The 18470-nt window shown below is 40.4% G+C and overlaps 2 protein-coding genes across 2 annotated transcripts in view; one reads left to right on the top strand and one right to left on the bottom strand.

Moving 5' to 3' along the window:
* TEX11 (testis expressed 11) overlaps positions 1–18470 on the top strand; it is a gene marked incomplete at both ends in the record, with an annotated part of 435711 nt that overhangs the window by 305308 nt on the left and 111933 nt on the right. Inside the window, one exon of the mRNA XM_081081640.1 lies at positions 14120–14222. Within this exon, the coding sequence (XP_080937766.1) occupies positions 14120–14222 (103 nt within the window). The remainder of the gene's footprint in view (positions 1–14119; positions 14223–18470) is intronic.
* On the bottom strand, positions 4419–4909 carry LOC308510815 (small ribosomal subunit protein uS19). The gene has a single exon (XM_081080861.1). It carries the CDS (start codon positions 4894–4896, stop codon positions 4459–4461), a length of 438 nt encoding a protein of 145 aa, XP_080936987.1. The 5' UTR covers positions 4897–4909; the 3' UTR covers positions 4419–4458.

The following is an 18470-nucleotide window of genomic DNA, read 5'->3' as shown; positions in this document are numbered from 1 at the left end:
TTTTCCATTGAATGGTCTTTGCAAAAATCATTTGGCCATCTGGGTTTTTTATTCTATTTCATTGGTCTATATGTCTGTGCTTACATCAGTATCACACTATTTTGGTTACTATAACTTTGCAGTAAGTTTTAAAATTAGGAAGTGTGAGTCTTCCAACTTTGTTCTTTTTTCTAGATCATTTTTGGCTAGTCAGAGTCCCTTGAGATTACATACGAATTTTAAGATGTTTTTCTAAAAATTTCTACCAAAAAAACGCCATTGGGATTTTCATAGGAATTGCTCTGAATCACTTTGTTTCTTTTTAAAATGTTTTCATTCTGATAAAATATACATAATTTTTATTTTTCTTAACTTTTCAGTTTTTCTTCTTTTGGCCTTCTATTTTCTTATGGCGTTATTGGATGTTTATTTACCCTTATGTTTCTTTTTGTTAGTCTTCATTTCTGAGATGATTTACTTATTTAACCTCTTTTTTTCCTGAGTTCTAGTCTGAAGCTTTCTAATTCTTACTTATGCCATTCATTCATAGCTTGTACATTTTTCTAATGTCTTTTAGCTCATGTCAAAATATGGTTGGTTACAGTTTTGACTTGTTTTGTGGGCTGTTTATTCTTTTTTTTTACAACTTTTTAAGGATATTTATCTTGAAACTCTACTGTTTCTCATTTTAACATGAAATTAGTTTTATTTAACTTTTACAATGAAGTGGGGTTTTCAAAAGTGTTATTAACTTCACAGAACTCCCCCCTCTCTCTCTCTCTCTCTGTGCGCGCGCGCGCGCGCGTGCGTGTGTGTGTGTGTGTGTGTGTGTGTGTGTGTGTTGTGGTGTTTAAAAAGAAGGCAACTTTCCCTGGCTGGTGTGGCTCAGTTGGTTGAGAGTTGCCCCATGCACCAAAAGGTTGCAGGTTCAATTCCAAGTCAGGGCATATGCCTGGATTGCAGGTTGATCCCCAGTAGAAGGTGTGTAGGAGGCAGCCAATCAATAGTTCTCTCTCATTGATGTTTCTCTCTCTGTGTGTCCCTTACTCTCTCTAAAAGCAATAAAAACATTTTAAAAAATAATGCAGCCTGCTTTCTGAAATGTCCTGGTTTCAGTCCCACATACTCCATTTTTGTTATAGACTTGCACTATCCAAAATGATAGCCACTAGCCACATGTGGCTATGTATATTTAAATTAATAAAATTTGTAAAAATTCAGTTTTTCAGTTCCACTAGTCATATTTCAAATGCTAAATATGTGACTAGTGGATATTATATTAGATAGCACAATTATAAAACATTTCCATCTTAGTTCTGGAAGTCCTGGCCATAGCAATCAGACTAGAAAAAGAAACAAAAAGCATCCAAATTGGAAAGGAGGAAATAAAACTATCCTTATTTGCAGGTGACATGATACTGTACATAGAAAACCCTAAAGACTCCATCAAAAAACTACTAGATTTAATCAATTCAGAAACATAGCAGGATACAAAATTAACACCCAAAAACCATAGCATTTTTATACACCAATAGTGAACTCCCAGAAAGAGAAACAAAACAAAACAAAACAAACAAAACAAAAAACAAGCAATCCCATTTACCATTGCAACAAAAAAAATTAAGATACCTAGGAATAAAATTAACCAAGGAGGTAAAAGACCTGTACTCCAAAAACTACAGGATGTTGAAAAAAGAGATAGAGGAAGATATAAATAAGTGAAGAATATACCAGACTCATGGATTGGTAGAATAAGCATCATTAAAATGTCCATACTATACAAAGCAATCTACAGATTCAATGCAATCCCTATTAAAATACCAACAGAATATTTCACAGACCTAGAACAAACATTCAAAAAATGTATATGGAACCCAAAAAGAACCTGAATAGCCACAGCAATCCTGAGAAAGAAGAATAAAGTTGGAGGAATCACAATACCAGATATCAAGGCTGGAAGAGGTTAATGGGGGAAAAAGGAGGATCTATGTTATACTACAGAGCCACACTGCTCAAAACAGCCTGGTACTGGCACAAGAACAGGCATATAGATCAATGGAACCGAACAAAGAACCCAGAAATCGACCCAAGCCACTATGCTCAATTAATATTTGACAAAGGAGGCAGGAGCATACATTGGAGCATAGACAGTCTCTTCAATAAATGGTGTTGGGAAGTTAGACAGGTACATGCAAAAAATGAAACTAGACCATCAACCTACACCATATACAAGAATAAATTCAAAATGGATAAAAGACTTAAATGTAAGACAGGAAACCATAAAAGTCCTAGAAAAAAAAACATAGGCAGGAAAATCTCACACATTTCTCAGAGCAATGTGTTTACTGATACATCTCCTAGACAATGGAAACTAAGGAGAACATAAACAAATGGGACTATATGAAAATAAAAAGCTTCTGCACTGCAAAAGAAACCATCAACAAAATAACAAGAAAGCCCACTGCATGGGAGAACATATTTGCCAATGATACATCCGATAAGGGGTTAATCTCCAAAATACATAGGGAACTTATAAAACTTAACAAAAGAAAGTCAAATAATCCAATTTAAAAATGGGCAAAGGACTTAAATAGACACTTCTCCAAAGTGGACATACAGAAATCCAAGGGACATATGAAAAAATGCTCAAAGTCACTAATTATCAGAGAGATGCATATCAAAACGACAATGAGACATCACCTCACACCTGTCAGAATAGCTGTCATCAACAAATCAACCAACGACAAGTGTTGGCAAGGTTGTGGAGAAAAGAGAACCCTAGTACACTGCTGGTGGGAAGGCAGACTGGTGCAGTCACTGAGGAAAACAGTATGGAGTTCCCTAAAAAAATTAAAAATGGAACTCCCATTTGACCATGTGATTCCACTTCTGGGAATATATCCCAAGAAACTAGAAACACCAATCAGAAAGGATATATGCACCCCTATGTTCATAGCGGCACAATTCACCATAGCTAAGATTTGGAAACAGCCTAAGTGCCCATCAGCAGATGAGTGGATTAAAAAACTTTGGTACATCTACACAAAGGAATACTACGCTGCAGTAAAAAAGAAGGAATTCTTACCATTTGCAACAGCATGGATGGAACTGGAGAGCATTATGCTAAGTGAAATAAGCCAGTCAGCGAAAGATAAATATCACATGATCTCACTCATATGTGGAATATAATGAACCAAATAAACTGATGATCAAAAATAGACCTGGAGACAAAGTGTGAACAGACTGTTGAACCTCAGAGGGAAGGCAGGGGAGAGTGGGTGGGAATAGATCAACCAATGAACTTGTATGCATATATGCATAACCTGCAGACACAGACAATGGGGTAGTGAGGGCCTGAGTGGGGGTGGGGGGACAGGAGCAAGCTGGAAGAGGTTAATAGGGGGGAAAGGAGGACCTATGTAATACTTTCAACAATAAAGATTTTTTTAATTAATTAAATTTATAAAAATTCAGTTTCACTAGTCATATTTCATATGCTTAATATGTGAATAGTGGCTATTGTATTAAATAGCACAAATATATAACATTTCCATCATCACAGAAGTGCCATTGGACAGCACTAGTCTATACCTTTTCTTTCACTTGTTATTGTCTCCGCCTTATTCAACTTTGATTGTAATCACAGTTTCTCCTGGTCTGAAGCCTGTCTTAGAAGGGAGCTCTGGTGGGTCAAGTTTGAGGGTTCATAGGGGTTAGTCTTCTTTAGCTTCTTTAGGTTATTTATGCTGTGGGGCCTTGTACTCAATAATGGAAATGACAAATTTCCTCTCAATTTCAATTACTGTTCTGAAATTGCCCATTATGCTTTTCAGTGAATTTCTATTAGCTATTTTAGGGTTATCCTTTTCTGTAGTCCCTTTGTGTGTGTGTGTGTGTGTGTGTGTGTGTGTATGTAAAATTGATTTCAGAGAGGAAGGGAGTGGGAGAGAGAGATAGAAACATCAATGATGAGAGAAAATTATTGATCGTCTGCCTCCTGCACATTCCCTACTGGGGACTGAGCCCGCAATGTAGCCATGTGTCTTTGACTGGAATAGAACCCTGGAGCCTTCAGTCTGCAGGCTGATGCTCTATCCACTGGGCCAAACCAGCTAGGGCCTATAGTTCTTTAAACACATTCATATTGCATCCTTTATTTCTTCATCCTGTACAGATGCTGATATAATGCAGGTCTTGTAGCTGTTGGTGTTTTGTCATCACCCATTTGTATTTTGGAACTCATGGGGATACTTTGTCATCCAGTTTTATTGTAAATGTTGTCTACCAGTTTTTAATTTCCCATCCACGTGCTCAGTCTGTTTTCATATGGGTATTCAGAGAAATTGAAAAACTATGCTTCTACCATGTCAGGGACAAGCTCCTTATGGGTGTGGGAAACTGAAAGAACACGCAGGTACAAGCAGGCTAATGGGGCATGCTTTTTTTTTTTTTTTTTGAGGTAAGTCTGCTTTTTATTAACTACTTGAGAGGGATGAAGCGGGAGGAGTGGGTGGCTCCAATGCCAGGCCTGCCGTGCTTCACTGGCTTGTAGGTGATGGAGAACTCACCCAGGTAGTGGCCAATCATCTCAGGCTTGATTTCCACCTGATTGAAGGTCTTGCCATTGTATACGCCCACCATGCTGCCCACCATCTCCGGCAGGATGATCATGTCCCGCAGGTGTGTCTTCACCACCTCTGGCTTCTCCATGGGCGGCGCCTCCTTTTTGGCCTTGCGCAGGCGCTTCAGGAGCGAGTGCTGCTTCCTTCGCAGGCCCCGGTTTAGCCGCCGCCGCTGCCGGGCACTATACAGCTGCATCAACTGCTCATAAGACATGTCAAGCAGCTGATCGAGATCCACGCCGCGGTAGGTGAACTTGCGGAAGGTCCGCTTCTTCTTCTGCTCCACTTCCGCCATCTTGGTTCCTCAGAAAAGCGGGGCATGCTTTTTACAAGCAAAGTGGCCAGCAACAGGCTGGTTAGTGGCAACTTATATGCAAGCTCAAAACAAGCTCAAACAAAAGAGGCTTTTTGCCAAATACAGAAAGGCACTCCTGCAGTGTATAGCTTTTTGTGTCCTTGCTTTTGCACCTGCATATAGCAAATTAGCCTTGAACACCCTGACTAAGATTCCCATGCTCATAGAGGCCTTGAACATCCAGCACACTCTAGAGAGGGCCCCCACACTCTACTCCAGTGATGGCGAACCTATGACATGCATGTCAGAGGTGACACGCAAACTCATTTTAAGTCTTTGCTTTACTATGGTTGCAAATATCAAAAAAGTTCTATATGTGACACGGCACCAGAATTAAGTTAGGATTTTTCAAAATGCTGACATGCCGAGCTCAAAAGGTTCGCCATCACTGCTCTACTCCTTGTGCTGATAGTTTCTATGGGGTACTCTGGCCCATATGCTAGCACCTTGAGCACAGAGTCCACAACAGTATCACACACTACAACATGTTATGACCAATATTCCAGCCCCAATATCAATTTCAAGAATGCTTAATGCCATGCTCCTGAAAGTCTATCCCACCAGTCTCGGAGGGGTCGTGGGACAGGGATTGTATGGCTTATACTTTACTGTCCATCTCTTGTAGGACACTGATTATATTCCCAAGGCTGGATCAAGGGGTGCAACTGTGATTTATAGTCATATCCGCTTCCCCAAGGGGATTGGAGGGCTATCCATGGCCCTTCTCCTGTAATGGACCATGGCCAGGTCCACACTGCCTCTTCTCACTCTGCTAAGAGGGAAGGCCTTGGGTCACAACAGTTCATCTGTTGCTTTTACCTGCACATGCAGTGTCTGAGGATACCTCCGCATATACTTGTCTAGCCTAATTTTTAGGCTAGGTGGGTTCACCCCTAGGTGGAACTCAGATTTCCTGTCCTCACATGGGACACTGGCCTACTAGCTTAGTAGTTAAGTCTATAAAGACAGCCCAGCTGTCTATTCTAATGGCCAAAGTGCTACTTTGCCCAGTATCTGAATTTAACTATATAGTTTGTCAGTATCTAAATGGACAGTCACAGCTGTCTATGTAGTAGGGTTCTTCTCTACTAGACCTGTCTGTACACTACATGGTCTCCGGGAGGGGTGGCATACCCTCTTGAAACAGACTAGGGAGTAGCTCCTCCATAGGAGCTTCATCCCTTCATAGTGTCTCATATGTCACAGGACCCAACAGGATTTGCAATTTCTGTGACACAGGGCTGGTACTCACCACTGCTCTTAGTTCCAAATAGGCCCCACTTTGCTAACGTTGGGGTTTGTGCCTCTCCTAACATGGGCATGGGCACACAGGCCTGTAAGGCACCACACATGGTTGCCAACTGTCTCTCAACAAGAGAATATTGGCTCCCAGTTTTCTTCTATAACTGGGACCAAAACCTGATGGGTACCCTTCTCTGCCAACTTAGGCGACTGCCCTCTTGGCAGCTAGGTACCCTCTATTTCTGGGGTTCAACCCACGTTGCCCCCTTCCAGGACAACTGACACTGGCCATAACAATGGTGTCAAGTGGGGACTAGACACTTGCCAATACCTCCAAAAGACCAACAACATAGGTCTGTCACAAACTGCTGGCAGCTGCATTCAAATCTGCAAGAGAATCAGAGGTGGTTAACACAACATTAATAACACAATGAAACACTGACATCGTGGCTGCCCCAGGTAGCCAAATCCTGTGCCATCAAACCATGACAAATGGAAGGGATATATAAATATCCATGAGGGAGGGCGACCCAAGTCCACTGTCAACACTCCTACTCAAAAGCAAACTGTCCTTGACTCTCTGGAGCCATGTCCATGAAGAAGAAGGCACCAGCCAAGTCTATCACTTAGAGCAGCGGTTCTCAACCTGTGGGTCGCGATCCCTTTGGGGGTCGAACGACCCTTTCACAGTGGTCGCCTAAGACCATCGGAAAACACATATATAATTACATATTGTTTCTGTGATTAATCACTATGCTTTAATTATGTTCAATTTGTAACAATGAAAATACATCCTGCATATCAGATATTTACATTATGATTCATAACAGTAGCAAAATTACAGTTACGAAGTAGCAATGAAAACAGTTTTATGGTTGGGGGTCACCACAACATGAGGAACTGTATTAAAGGGTCACGGCATTAGGAAGGTTGAGAACCACTGACTTAGAGGCATCACTGCAATGCCAGTGCAGGGTAATCTATGCAATCCGCTATAGCTGGCACCACGAAGTATAGCAGGGGCGTCACTACTCACTTCTCTGCAAGCCATAGTCAGTCGCCAGGTGCCTTCAGGCCCCTCTTTATTGGCCATACTGGAGAATTGTAGGGGCTGTACATGGGCCAGATAATCTTTGCTTTTTCCAGCTGCAAGAATGTCTGTCTAATTTCCTCATGACCTTCTGGGAGAAGGTACTGCCGCACTCCACTGCCCATCGATGGGGATTAGGTAGTGTCAGCTGCATGATGCAGGTGCCCTCTATTGACCGGCTTTACCACACACGCATCCGCAGGTGGAATTCACCCTGGGTCCTTGCAGTTGTTAACCCTTCCAGCACATCCATTCCTAGATGTATGTGTGTGTGGGAAAGATATACATATTATAGGCCTTCAGGGGGAGGCGGCCAATACCCAGTGTCAAGGTTGCTTGTCGTACACGGACAGTTCTGCCTCCGTACCCATCTATATGTGCCACCAGGCCCATATATCTGTCTGGGTTGCTATATAGTAAGCTGAAGTCTGCACCGGTATCCACTGATGCCAACACATATTGCACGTTGCAAGGGGACCAATATATAGTAAGTTCAACATGCAGCCTCCAGTCCTCCAGGTTCCCCCCAACTGGGTCCCTTGGCCTTTTTCTCAGTCTAGGAGATTAAATTCCTCCTCCCCGGGGGAGTCTAAGGAACATTGGAGGCCCACCGGTCTCAGGGAACTGCCTTTCTTCAGCAGCTTCTGGAAACGCTGTCCTACCAGTATTTGCTTCCACAGGGCCAGCAGCACATCATTAGGCTGCTGATCTATCTTCTTTTTCTTAACTCCTGCAGCCAGCAAGTCTAACCACATTTGCTTGTGGGAGATTTTCACAGGTTCTGTCCCCGCTGCTTTTCTGGATCCCAAGCCCATTGTCTTAGGCACCACCTTACGTACCTTAGGCTTCTGCACAGTCACTGGTCTCGCTATTCCCTTTTCTCGTCACTTGACCTCCATGTCCTCCAAGCAGGCCATGGATGTGGTGACCTCGTGTATACGGTGTTCTACAAAAGGGGTCAAAATAGCTGCCAGTGAGCCAAACACCACCAGAGGAGTGACAGCGAGAATCAAGTCTTTCATATGCGTTGTAAAATGCTCATCATCAGGACCACCAGTATTCAAGTTAAACAGGGCTTGTCTCATGCCCTTTTCTCATATCACTTGCACTAAATCTATATACATAGTCCATTTACTCATGGTCTTGGGCAATTCTCTGGCATCCTGCCAAATGCTTCGCGATGCCACCATTATCCAGTCCATCAGGGAGTGATCTCCCTGTCCAGCTCCGAAATGGCAACTGATCTGCTATCACTGCCACAAGGAGGGGTGGGTCGTTATGGAGGCTAACTTCTCCATCTCGGCTGGAGACAGCTACAAGCTGTCTGCACCATCATCCCACAACCTTAGGAGCCATGCCAGAATAAGCTCCCCGGGCCTCTGCTGGCTCTGTTATCCTAATTCCCTCAGTTCTGTAGGGGTATAGGAAGTATATGTTGTCAGTTGAGTAACAGTGGGCGGCCCTTGAGCCCCACCTCCTGGGGCCACAGTCTGATCGTGCTCCAGAAGTCTCTTCATGATCAGTCGTGCCTGCAAAACAGGGGTTGCTACACCCACCGCAGCACCATCCTCCAAGCCATCTCCTGGCTCTCCCAGACCCTCCTGTCCAAAGGAGGCTGCCTCCAGCTCTAATACATGCATCTGGGCCTCCAAGCCTTCCTCCAGGGTCTGAAACTCCTGTATCTTAGCTTCCTGAGCCAGTGTCTCTCCGTGCTGCAGTTTCAAGGCCATTAGGAGCAAACAGCCTACCTGCCCAGCAGTCTTCAGCTGGTCTTTGGGAATTCAGTCCATCAAGGACGACAAAACTTTCTCTAACACCTCCAGCGTTACCTCAATTTGCTCCCAGTCTTTGGGGGAGTCCAAAGCATCAGGACGGCTGCTACCGGATACCACATCCCGGTTGGAGACCACATGTCCCTTGAAGGGGTAGACGGGGTACTTACCCCAGAATCCTGCTGACTGTGCCAAGTGTCAGGGGCATGCTCCTCAGCCAGGGGCTTGACCTTTGTGGGTTCAGGAAACTGAAAGAACACATAGGTACAAGCAGGCAAATGGGGCATGCTTTATTACAAACAAAGCAGCGAACAACAGGTTGGTCAGTGGCAACTTATATGCAAGCTCAAGACAAGCTCAAAAAACAAGCCTTTGTGCCAAATACAGAAAAACACGCCTGCACAGTATATAGCTTTTTGTGTCCTTGCTTTTGCACTTGCATATAAGCAAATTAGCCTGGAACACCCTGACTAGGATTCCCATGCTCATAGTGGCCTTGAACATCTGGCTCACTCTTGACAGGGCCCCCACATACCACCACCATATTTCTAGAACCCTTCAATGCAATTTATTATTTTTTATACAGCTACCTTTCGAAACTCTCTTAATAATTGCAGTAATTTACTTATAAATTGTTTTTGCATTTTCTACATATCCAATTATATAAATTGTGAATAATGACAATTTTGTTTCTTCCTTTTCAATCTTTATACCTTGTATATTTTTTTAATTGTATTGGTTAACACCTCCAGTACTATGATAAATAACAGTGGTGTTCCTGATCTAAAAGGGAAAATTACCATCAATTATCAATAAGTATGATATTTGTTTCAGGTTATTTTTTAAAATCTATAAATATAGATAACTATATTAATTTCCTAGGGCTGCTGTAACAAAGGGCCACAAACTGAATGGCTTTTAACAACAGAAATGTATTCTTCTTGCCTGGCTGGTGTTGCTCAGTGGTTGAGCATTGGCCAACGAACCAGGAGGTCATGGTTCGATTCCCAGTCAGGGCATGACTGGGCTGTGGGCTCGATCCCCAGTAGGGAGCTTACACGAGGCAGCTGATCGATGTTTCTATCTCTCTATCCCTCTCCCTTCCTCTCTCTAAAATCAATAAAATTATATTAACTTTAAAAAAGAAGAAAAAAGAAATGTATTCTTCTGGAGGTTAGAAGTCCAAAATCAATAAATCAATGTGTCAGCAAGATCATGACCTCTCTGATGTCTCTAATGGATTTTTCCTTGTCTCTTTCTAGCTTCTGATATTTGCCAGCAATCCTTAACTTTCCTTGGCTTGTAAATACATCACTCCAATCTCAATCTCTTTCATTACATGGTATTCTTCTTTTGTGTCTAATGTCTTCACATAACATTCTCATCTCTGTGTTTTTGTCCAGATTCCCTTCTTCTTGTAAGGACCTCAGTCATTTAATTAAGACTCACCCTATCTAGTATGACCTCATCTTAACTTGATTACACCAGAAAGACTGTTTCTACATTGGGTGACATTCTGAGGTTTCATGGTGGCCATGAATTTTGGGCAGAAACTATTCTACCCAGTAAAGATACTGTACACTAAGCATGTCAAACTCAAAGGCTAACACGGGCCAAATAAACAACATTTAAGTTTATGTGAGCCACAAAAAAACAAAAGCTTCAATTTTCATAGAAACATAGGTTTATTTCTATTATAGAGAAATGCTGAGTACTAAAGGGCTGAAATAAATGAGTAATTGTTAACATAGAATAATAGAACATTTTAATAAAAATTAATATTTTTTCTTGAACATTAACTTACCAGACACTGAATAACTGCACAAATTAATACACATAACGCAAATAAACCTATTTTTCTTGTTCTCCGAAAGCAAAATATTTCCTGTTGTGCACACCAAACAAGTCAGTACAAGACTAATGACGTGACAATCGGCTGCTAAAATATTCGCTGCTGGTATTAGTGGAAAGAAATGGTGTGCCTGTGTGTAAGGCATGTAAGGGAAATGAATGCAACACGATTATAGTAATCAGTCATTAGTGAAGGTTGTAGTTCATTATTAATAATTATGTATAACAAGATATAGTAAAAAATTAAGTTACAAAATTTTTATTAAAACATTTCTTACATACTGTTATATTGGCTGGGCCACAAAAATATTCATTATGGGCCGCATGCAGCCTGCAGGCCACAAATTTGACATGCTTGCTGTACATCAAATTAAATAAGTCCCCTTCTATGGATCATTTGCCTAAGAGATTTCTATTTTGTTTTATTAAAACAACCATATGACACCAGGGACATAAAGGGAGAAATTGAATTGACCCCCTCCACCGCACACACATCCCTCTCTAGACATTCATCACACTATTTTCTGCGTCCATGGGTTATGCATATATGCATTTAAGTTCTTTACTTAATCTCTGCCCACCCACCCTCACCTTCCCTTCCCTCTGAGATCCATCAGTCTGTGGCATGCTTCCATGCCTCTGGACCTATTTTGTTCGTCAATTTATTTTGTTCATTAGATTTCACAAATAAGTGAGATCATGCAGTACTTGTCTTTCTCTGACTGGCTTATTTCCTTAGCATAATACTCTCTTGGACCCTCCATGTTATCTCAAAGTGTAATAGATCCTTATTTTGTAGAGCTGCATAGTATTCCATGATATAAATGTACCACATCTTTTTTATTCACTCATCTACTGATGGGCATTTGGGCTGTTTCCAGATCTTAGCTATTACAAATAACACTGCTATGAACATAGGGGTGCATATATTCTTTCTGATTTGTGTTTCAGGATTCTTAGGATATAATCCTGGAAGTGGGATTACTGTGTTAAACAGCAGTTTGATATTTAATTTTTTGAGGAAACTCCATACTGTTTTCCATAGTGGCTGTACCCCACCAGCAGTGTACTAGGATTCCCTTTTCTCCACATCCTTGCCAATACTTGTCACTTGTTGATTTATTGATGGTAGCCAATCTGGCAGGTCTGAGGTGATACTTAATTGTCATTTTAATTTGCATCTATGTGATAATTAGTGACTTTGAGTACTTTTTCATATGTCTCTTGGCCTTCTGTATGTCCTCTTTGGAGAAGCGTCTTTTTAGATCCTTTGCCCATTTTTTAATTGATTGTTTGTCTTCCTTTGGTTGAATTGTATGAGTTCTTTATATATTTTGGAAATTAACCTTCTGATGTGTCATTGGCAAATATGTTCTCCCATAGAGTGGCTCCCTTTTCATTTTGTTGATGGTTTCTTTTGCTGTGCAGAAGTTTTTATTTTGATGTAGTCCCATCTATATATATAAAAAGCCAGTGTCCATGATGACCAGGATGACCAAATGACCAGTCACCATTAGGTGCATTGAGCACCTCTCAGTCCCTCCCCCGCAGCCCACAGGCTCCGATCACAGCAAGGCAGGCAGTGGGTGGGCAGGCAGCGAGTACAGCGAGCAGCAGCGGGTGGGTGAGAGGGGGTTGTGAGTGCAGTGAGCAGGGGCAGGCGAGTGGGCGGGGCAGTAAGCGGGAGCAGTGGCAGGCAGGTGGGCAGGGCTGTGAGCAGTGGCAGGCTACTGCATGCGATTTCACACATTGGACCTCTAGTCTATAATAATAAAAGCATAATATGCTAATTAGACCAGAGTTCCTTCCAGACGAATCTGGGGCTGTGAGGGCCGAGGCAGAAGAGGCAGCTGCCACAGCAGCAGGGGGCCAAGGCAGAGGCCCCCAGACACCACGGTGGTGGGGGCCGAGCCCCTTGCACTAATTTCATGCATCGGGCCTCTAGTGTTGAATAAGAGTGGCGAGAGCATATATCCCTGTCTTGTCCTGTTCTTAAGGGAAATGCTTTTAGTTTTTGTCCATTGAGTGTGACATTGGCTGCAGGTTTGTCCTATATGGCCTTTATTATTTATTTTATTTTTTAAAAATATATTTTATTGATTTTTTACAGAGAGGAAGGGAGAGGGATAGAGAGTTAGAAATAACAATGAGAGAGAAACATTGATCAGCTGCCTCCTGCACACCCCCTCCTGGGGATGTGCCTGCAACCAAGGTACATGCCCTTGACCAAAATCAAACCCTGGACCCTTCAGTCTGCAGGCCAACGCTCTATCCACCGAGCCAAACCAGTTAGGGCTGGCCTTTTTTATTTTGATGTATGATCCTTCTATTCCACTTTGCTGACAGTTTTTATTTAAAAAGAGGTGCTGGATTTTGTTAAATGCTTTTTATGAATCTAGTGATATGATCATGTGATTTTTATCATTCATTTTGTTACTGTGATGTTTCACATTTATTTCGTTGCATTCTTCAAACAGCCAAAGTTACTTTTTTTGCTGTCCCCTGGGGATATTGGTGGAGTATGTTTACTTCTTGTTTGCCCTTAACTTTAAGAGTTTAACTTCTTGGGCCTTGATGTCTGTTTCCCTGACCTAGTTTGATCCATTAAAAGTAAAGTTAAAATTTTCCTGGATTTACTAATGTCCACCAGAAAAAAACCTGGCTTTAATTTTCTGCTTATTTCTATGGAATCTCACTTTATCTTAAATTTTGCTTGGTAATTACTTTGCATATATTGTCAGTCACTGTTGGAATTAAAAAAAAATGTTACCACATATATATTGCACATTATGTTCAGAAGCAGAACTCACTGTGTCTTTAGCATTTAAAAAAAAAACAAAACAGTTCTTGCCCTAGCTGCTTTGGCTCAGTGGATAGAGCATCAGCCTGTAAACTGAAGGGTGGCTGGTTCAGTTCTGGTCTAGGGGATGTACCTGGGTTTCAGGCTTGATCCCCAAGACCAACATCGATGTTTCTTTCTCTTTCTCTCTCCCCTTCCCTTCCACTCTCTCTAAAAGTCAAGGGAAAAATATCCTCGGGTGAAGATTTAAAAAGACAACACAGAAAACAGTTATTTAAAGACTTTTCTTAGTTTCATGTATTTTCTTTGAGTACAACTTAGCCATTTTGACTATGTAAATAATATTAGCACAATACAGTAAGGTCTTCCTTAAAGCTTTTATAAAAGAGATCCAATTTTTTTTTTCAGGCTAAAGAAGCAGTGGCAGAAGCTGAACATCTTGATCCTGGAAATATTTTCACTCAATTTTATCTATTCAAGATTGCAGTCATAGAAGGCAATTCTGATGGAGGTATGTTATTTATGAGTTACATTTAACTGTTAACACAAATAATTAAAATAATCCTCTTTGATCATAATATAAAAAACATTGTAAGACAATGAAACAATGAAGATATATAAATATATATATCATATATATCATATATATCGTATATATTCTAGATTTCCTATATAAAGATAATACAACCATGCAAAAAAGAAACTAGGGAAGGTTACATAAAAATAAAAGAACAGGGCCTACCTATTGAGGGAGTAGGATCTAGTCAGATGTGGGACAAAAATTGGGGGGAAAGTTGTCATGATACACTTTTTTAAAAATATATTTTTATTGATTTCAGAGAGGAAGAGAAAGGGAGAGAGAGATAGAAACATCAATGATGAGAGTGAATCATTGATTGGCTGCCTCCTGTATGGCCCACACTGGGGCTCTAGCCTGCAACCCGGGCATATGCCCTGACCGGGAATCGAACCATGACCTCTTGGTCCATAGGTCAATGCTCAGTCACTGAGCCACGCCAACTGGTCACAGTATACTTTTTTGAACTTTATGTTATTTGAACCAACCTATTTTTTTTAAAAATCAAGTTTAAAAAGGTCTGGGTGCAGGGGAGATTATACTGCAAACATCCATCAGTTAAGATCTGTCTTTAGAGAATGGAAGTCTTCAGGGTAACTTTTGACTGTTTTCACGTATTTGGGAGGTGATTAATGAGAGATTAGGCCTTGAGAAGGAGTTTCTATCTACAAAGTTGACAGTGTTGGAATTAATCAAATGAACCTCATCCCATTAGTGTTGTTTCTTTTTTATCAAGCATAGTTTCCTAGCTAGTGTCCCTGAAAACACATGTATCTTGACTTGGTTACAGATTATGCCTATGCTATGATAGTATTCTTATTCAGCCCTCAGAGTAGCTGAACCTAATCCTGGAGAAGTATGAGCTCCAGACTGGTTGCTCTTTGTGAAGGGCACAAGTTGAGAAATTGAAAAACTTGAATCTGAATATAATTTATACTAATCCAATTAAGCAACTATTCTTGAATGCCTCTTATATACATTAAATCCATAAGAAAATGAAAGATGACTTATTCTGCACTGAGAAAGAAATCAAGGTTAGTAAACTATACCTGTATGTTAATTAAGGAGTAGAAAATTGAAGTAAACTGTTTATCAGGGTTAATATTGGTGTCATGTCCATCATTGATGTTTTCATTAGACACTTCTAGGCATTTGCTTTATTTGATTTACTATGTTGAAGTATAAAAGAACTAGAAATATTTTGCCAACAGAAATGACAAAAAATGGATTTCCTATTAAAGCTTTTATTTTAATATTCTATTAAAATAAGCTCACTTTCAAACATAGCATCAACTCAGTGTTTTTACTTTTCTCCAATTATCTGTCACCATTTTTAAAGTCAAGTTTATGCAATAAAAGTTACTCTTGCATGATTCTATGAGGTTTATTTATATTAATAATTCTGTGAGTTTTGATAAATGCATACAGTATGACCAAGATACAGAACAAAAATTTACCTCAGCCCCTTTGTTGAAACTCCTTCCCATTACTTCCAGTCCTGGAAGCTACTGACCTCATTTATAACTCTTTTTTCCAGAATGTCATATAAATGGACTCATCAGTGTGAAACTTTTTTAGCCTGGCTTCTTTCACGTAGCACATTGCATTTAAATATCATCTATACTGCTGTGGTTTCCATATAAACTCTTTTTTATTTCCTAGTATGGATGTATCACAGTTTGGCTATCCATTTACCAGTTGAAGGATGTTTGCATGGTTTCCAGTTTGGATGATTAGGAATAAATGTGCTATAAACATCTGTTTGTAGGTTTTGTGTGGTGATATGATCACTTCTCTAGGAAGTGGATTGCTGTTATTTTTTAAATAATTTTTATTTTACAATTACAGTTGTCATAAAATATTATATTAGTTTCAGGTGTACAGCCCCTTGCTTAGACAAGTATATAACTTACAAAATGATCACTTTTATAAACCTAGTACCCATCTGACACCCTATATAGTTATTACAATATTATTGACTATATTCCCTCTAAGGATGTTCTTTAACTACCAATTTGTACTTCTTAGTTTCTTCACTAACTTTTGGAATTTTAATTATGATGTGTCTGGGTGTGGGCCTCTGGGTTCTTCTTGCTTGGGATTCTCTGTGCCTCCTGAGCTTGTGTGACTTTTTCCTTCATCAGGTTAGGGAAGTTTTCTGCCATTATTTCCTCAAATAGATGCTCTATCTCTGCTCACTTTCTTCACCTTCTGGAAATCTTATGATGTGAATATTGCCGTATTTCATGTTGTTCCACAGCTCCCTTAAGCTGTCCTTCTGTTTTTTCATTGTGTTTTTTTTTTCTTTTTGTTTCTCTGATTGAGTTATTTTTTTCTACCTTGTCTTCTAATTCAGCGGTCACCAATCTGTCAGACCTCACAGACCACCAGTGGTCCATGGACCACCAGTTGGTGACCACTGCTCCAAAGGTTTCCTTAAACCAGCGGTTGCCAAACTTTCCGACCTCACGGACCACCAGTGCTTGGCAGACCACCAGTTGGCGATCACTGTTCTAATTCACTGATCTGATCCTCATCTCCCCCTAATCTGCTGTGTATTCCTTCCAATGTGTTCTTTACTAGTGATATGTCATTCTTCATTTCCGACTCATCATTTTTCATAGTTTCTTTTTTTATACTTTAAATTCTTTATGTTTTAAAGTATTACATAAGTAAATATTGTCAGTCACTGTTGGGTTTCTCCCATTGTCTCTCCCCGACCGCCCCCATGACCCACCACATGCCCTCACCCCACCCCCATCTGTGTCCATTGGCTATGTTCATATGCATGCATACAAGTGCTTCAGTTGATCTCTTACCCCCCTAACCTCTCACTTCCCCCATAGATTGGACAGTCTGTTCAATGCTTCTATGACTCTAGTTCTATTTTTGTTCATCAGTTTATGTTGTATATTATATTCCACAAATGAATGAGCTCATGTAATATTTATCTAACTCTGACTGGCTTATTTCTCTTAGCATAATGCTCTCCAGATCGATCCATTGCTGTTGAAAATGGTAAGAATATTGTCTTTTTTACAGAGGCATAGCATTCCATTGTGTAGATGTACCAGTTTTTAATCCACTCATCTGCTGATGGGCACTTAGGCTGTTTACAAATCTTAGCTATTGTAAATTGTGTTGCTATGAACATAGGGCTGCATATATCCTTTCTGATTGGTGTTTCTGTTTTCTTGGGATATATTTCTAGAAGTGGGATTACTGGGTCAAATGAGAGTACCATTTTTAATATTTTGAGGAAATGCCATACTGTTTTCCACAGTGGCTGCACCAGTCTGCATTTCTACCAGCAGTGCACAAGGGTTCCTTTTTCTCTGCATCCTTGTCAGCACTTTTTGTTTGTTGATTTGTTTATGATAGCCATTCTGGCAGGTGTGAGATGGTACCTCATTGTTGTTTTGATATGCATCTCTCAGATGATTAGTGACTTTGAGCACGTTTTCATATGACTCTTGGCCTTCTGTATGTCTTCTTTCAAGAAAATGTCTATTTAGGTCCTTTGCCCATTTTTTGATTGGATTGTTTATCTTCTTTTTGTTAAGTTGTATGAGTTCCCTATAAATTTTGGAGATTAAACCCTTATTGGAGATAGCATTGGCAAATATTTTTTCCAATATAGGGGGTTTTCTTGTTGTTTTGTTGATGGTTTATTTAATGTGTAGAAGCTTTTTATTTTGATGTGGTCGCAGCTGTTTATTTTCTCCTTAGTTTTTATTGCCCTAGGAGCTGTATTGGTAACGATATTGCTATGACAAATGTCTGCTATTTTGCTGCTTATGGCTTCTTCTAGGATTTTTATGGCTTCCTGTCTGATGATTAAGTCCTTTATCCATTTTGTGTTTATTTTTGTGTATGGTATAAGTTGGTGGCCTAATTTCATTTTTTTGCATGTATCTGTCCAATTTTCCCAGCACCATTTATTGAAGAGACCTTCTTGACGCTATTGTATGCTCTTGCCTCCTTTGTAAATATTAATTGAGCATAATGGCTTGGGTCGATCTCTGAGTTCTATGTTCAGTTCCATTGGTCTATATGTCTGTTCTTGTGCCAATACCAGGCAGTTTTGAGAACAGTGGTTCTGTAGTATAGATTGATATCTGGTATTGTGATCCCTCCAACTTTGTTCTTCATTCTCAAGATTGCTGCAGCTATTTGGGGTCT

The sequence above is a fragment of the Myotis nattereri genome (genome assembly GCF_964212035.1).
Source record: "Myotis nattereri genome assembly, chromosome: X".
NCBI classification, from domain to species: Eukaryota; Metazoa; Chordata; class Mammalia; order Chiroptera; family Vespertilionidae; genus Myotis; species Myotis nattereri.
This window is presented reverse-complemented; position numbering and strand designations above follow the sequence as displayed.

Bases quoted from the DNA above. Each gene is read 5' to 3' on its own strand.
- LOC308510815 (XM_081080861.1), bottom strand. From the start codon at position 4,896: ATGGCGGAAGTGGAGCAGAAGAAGAAGCGGACCTTCCGCAAGTTCACC.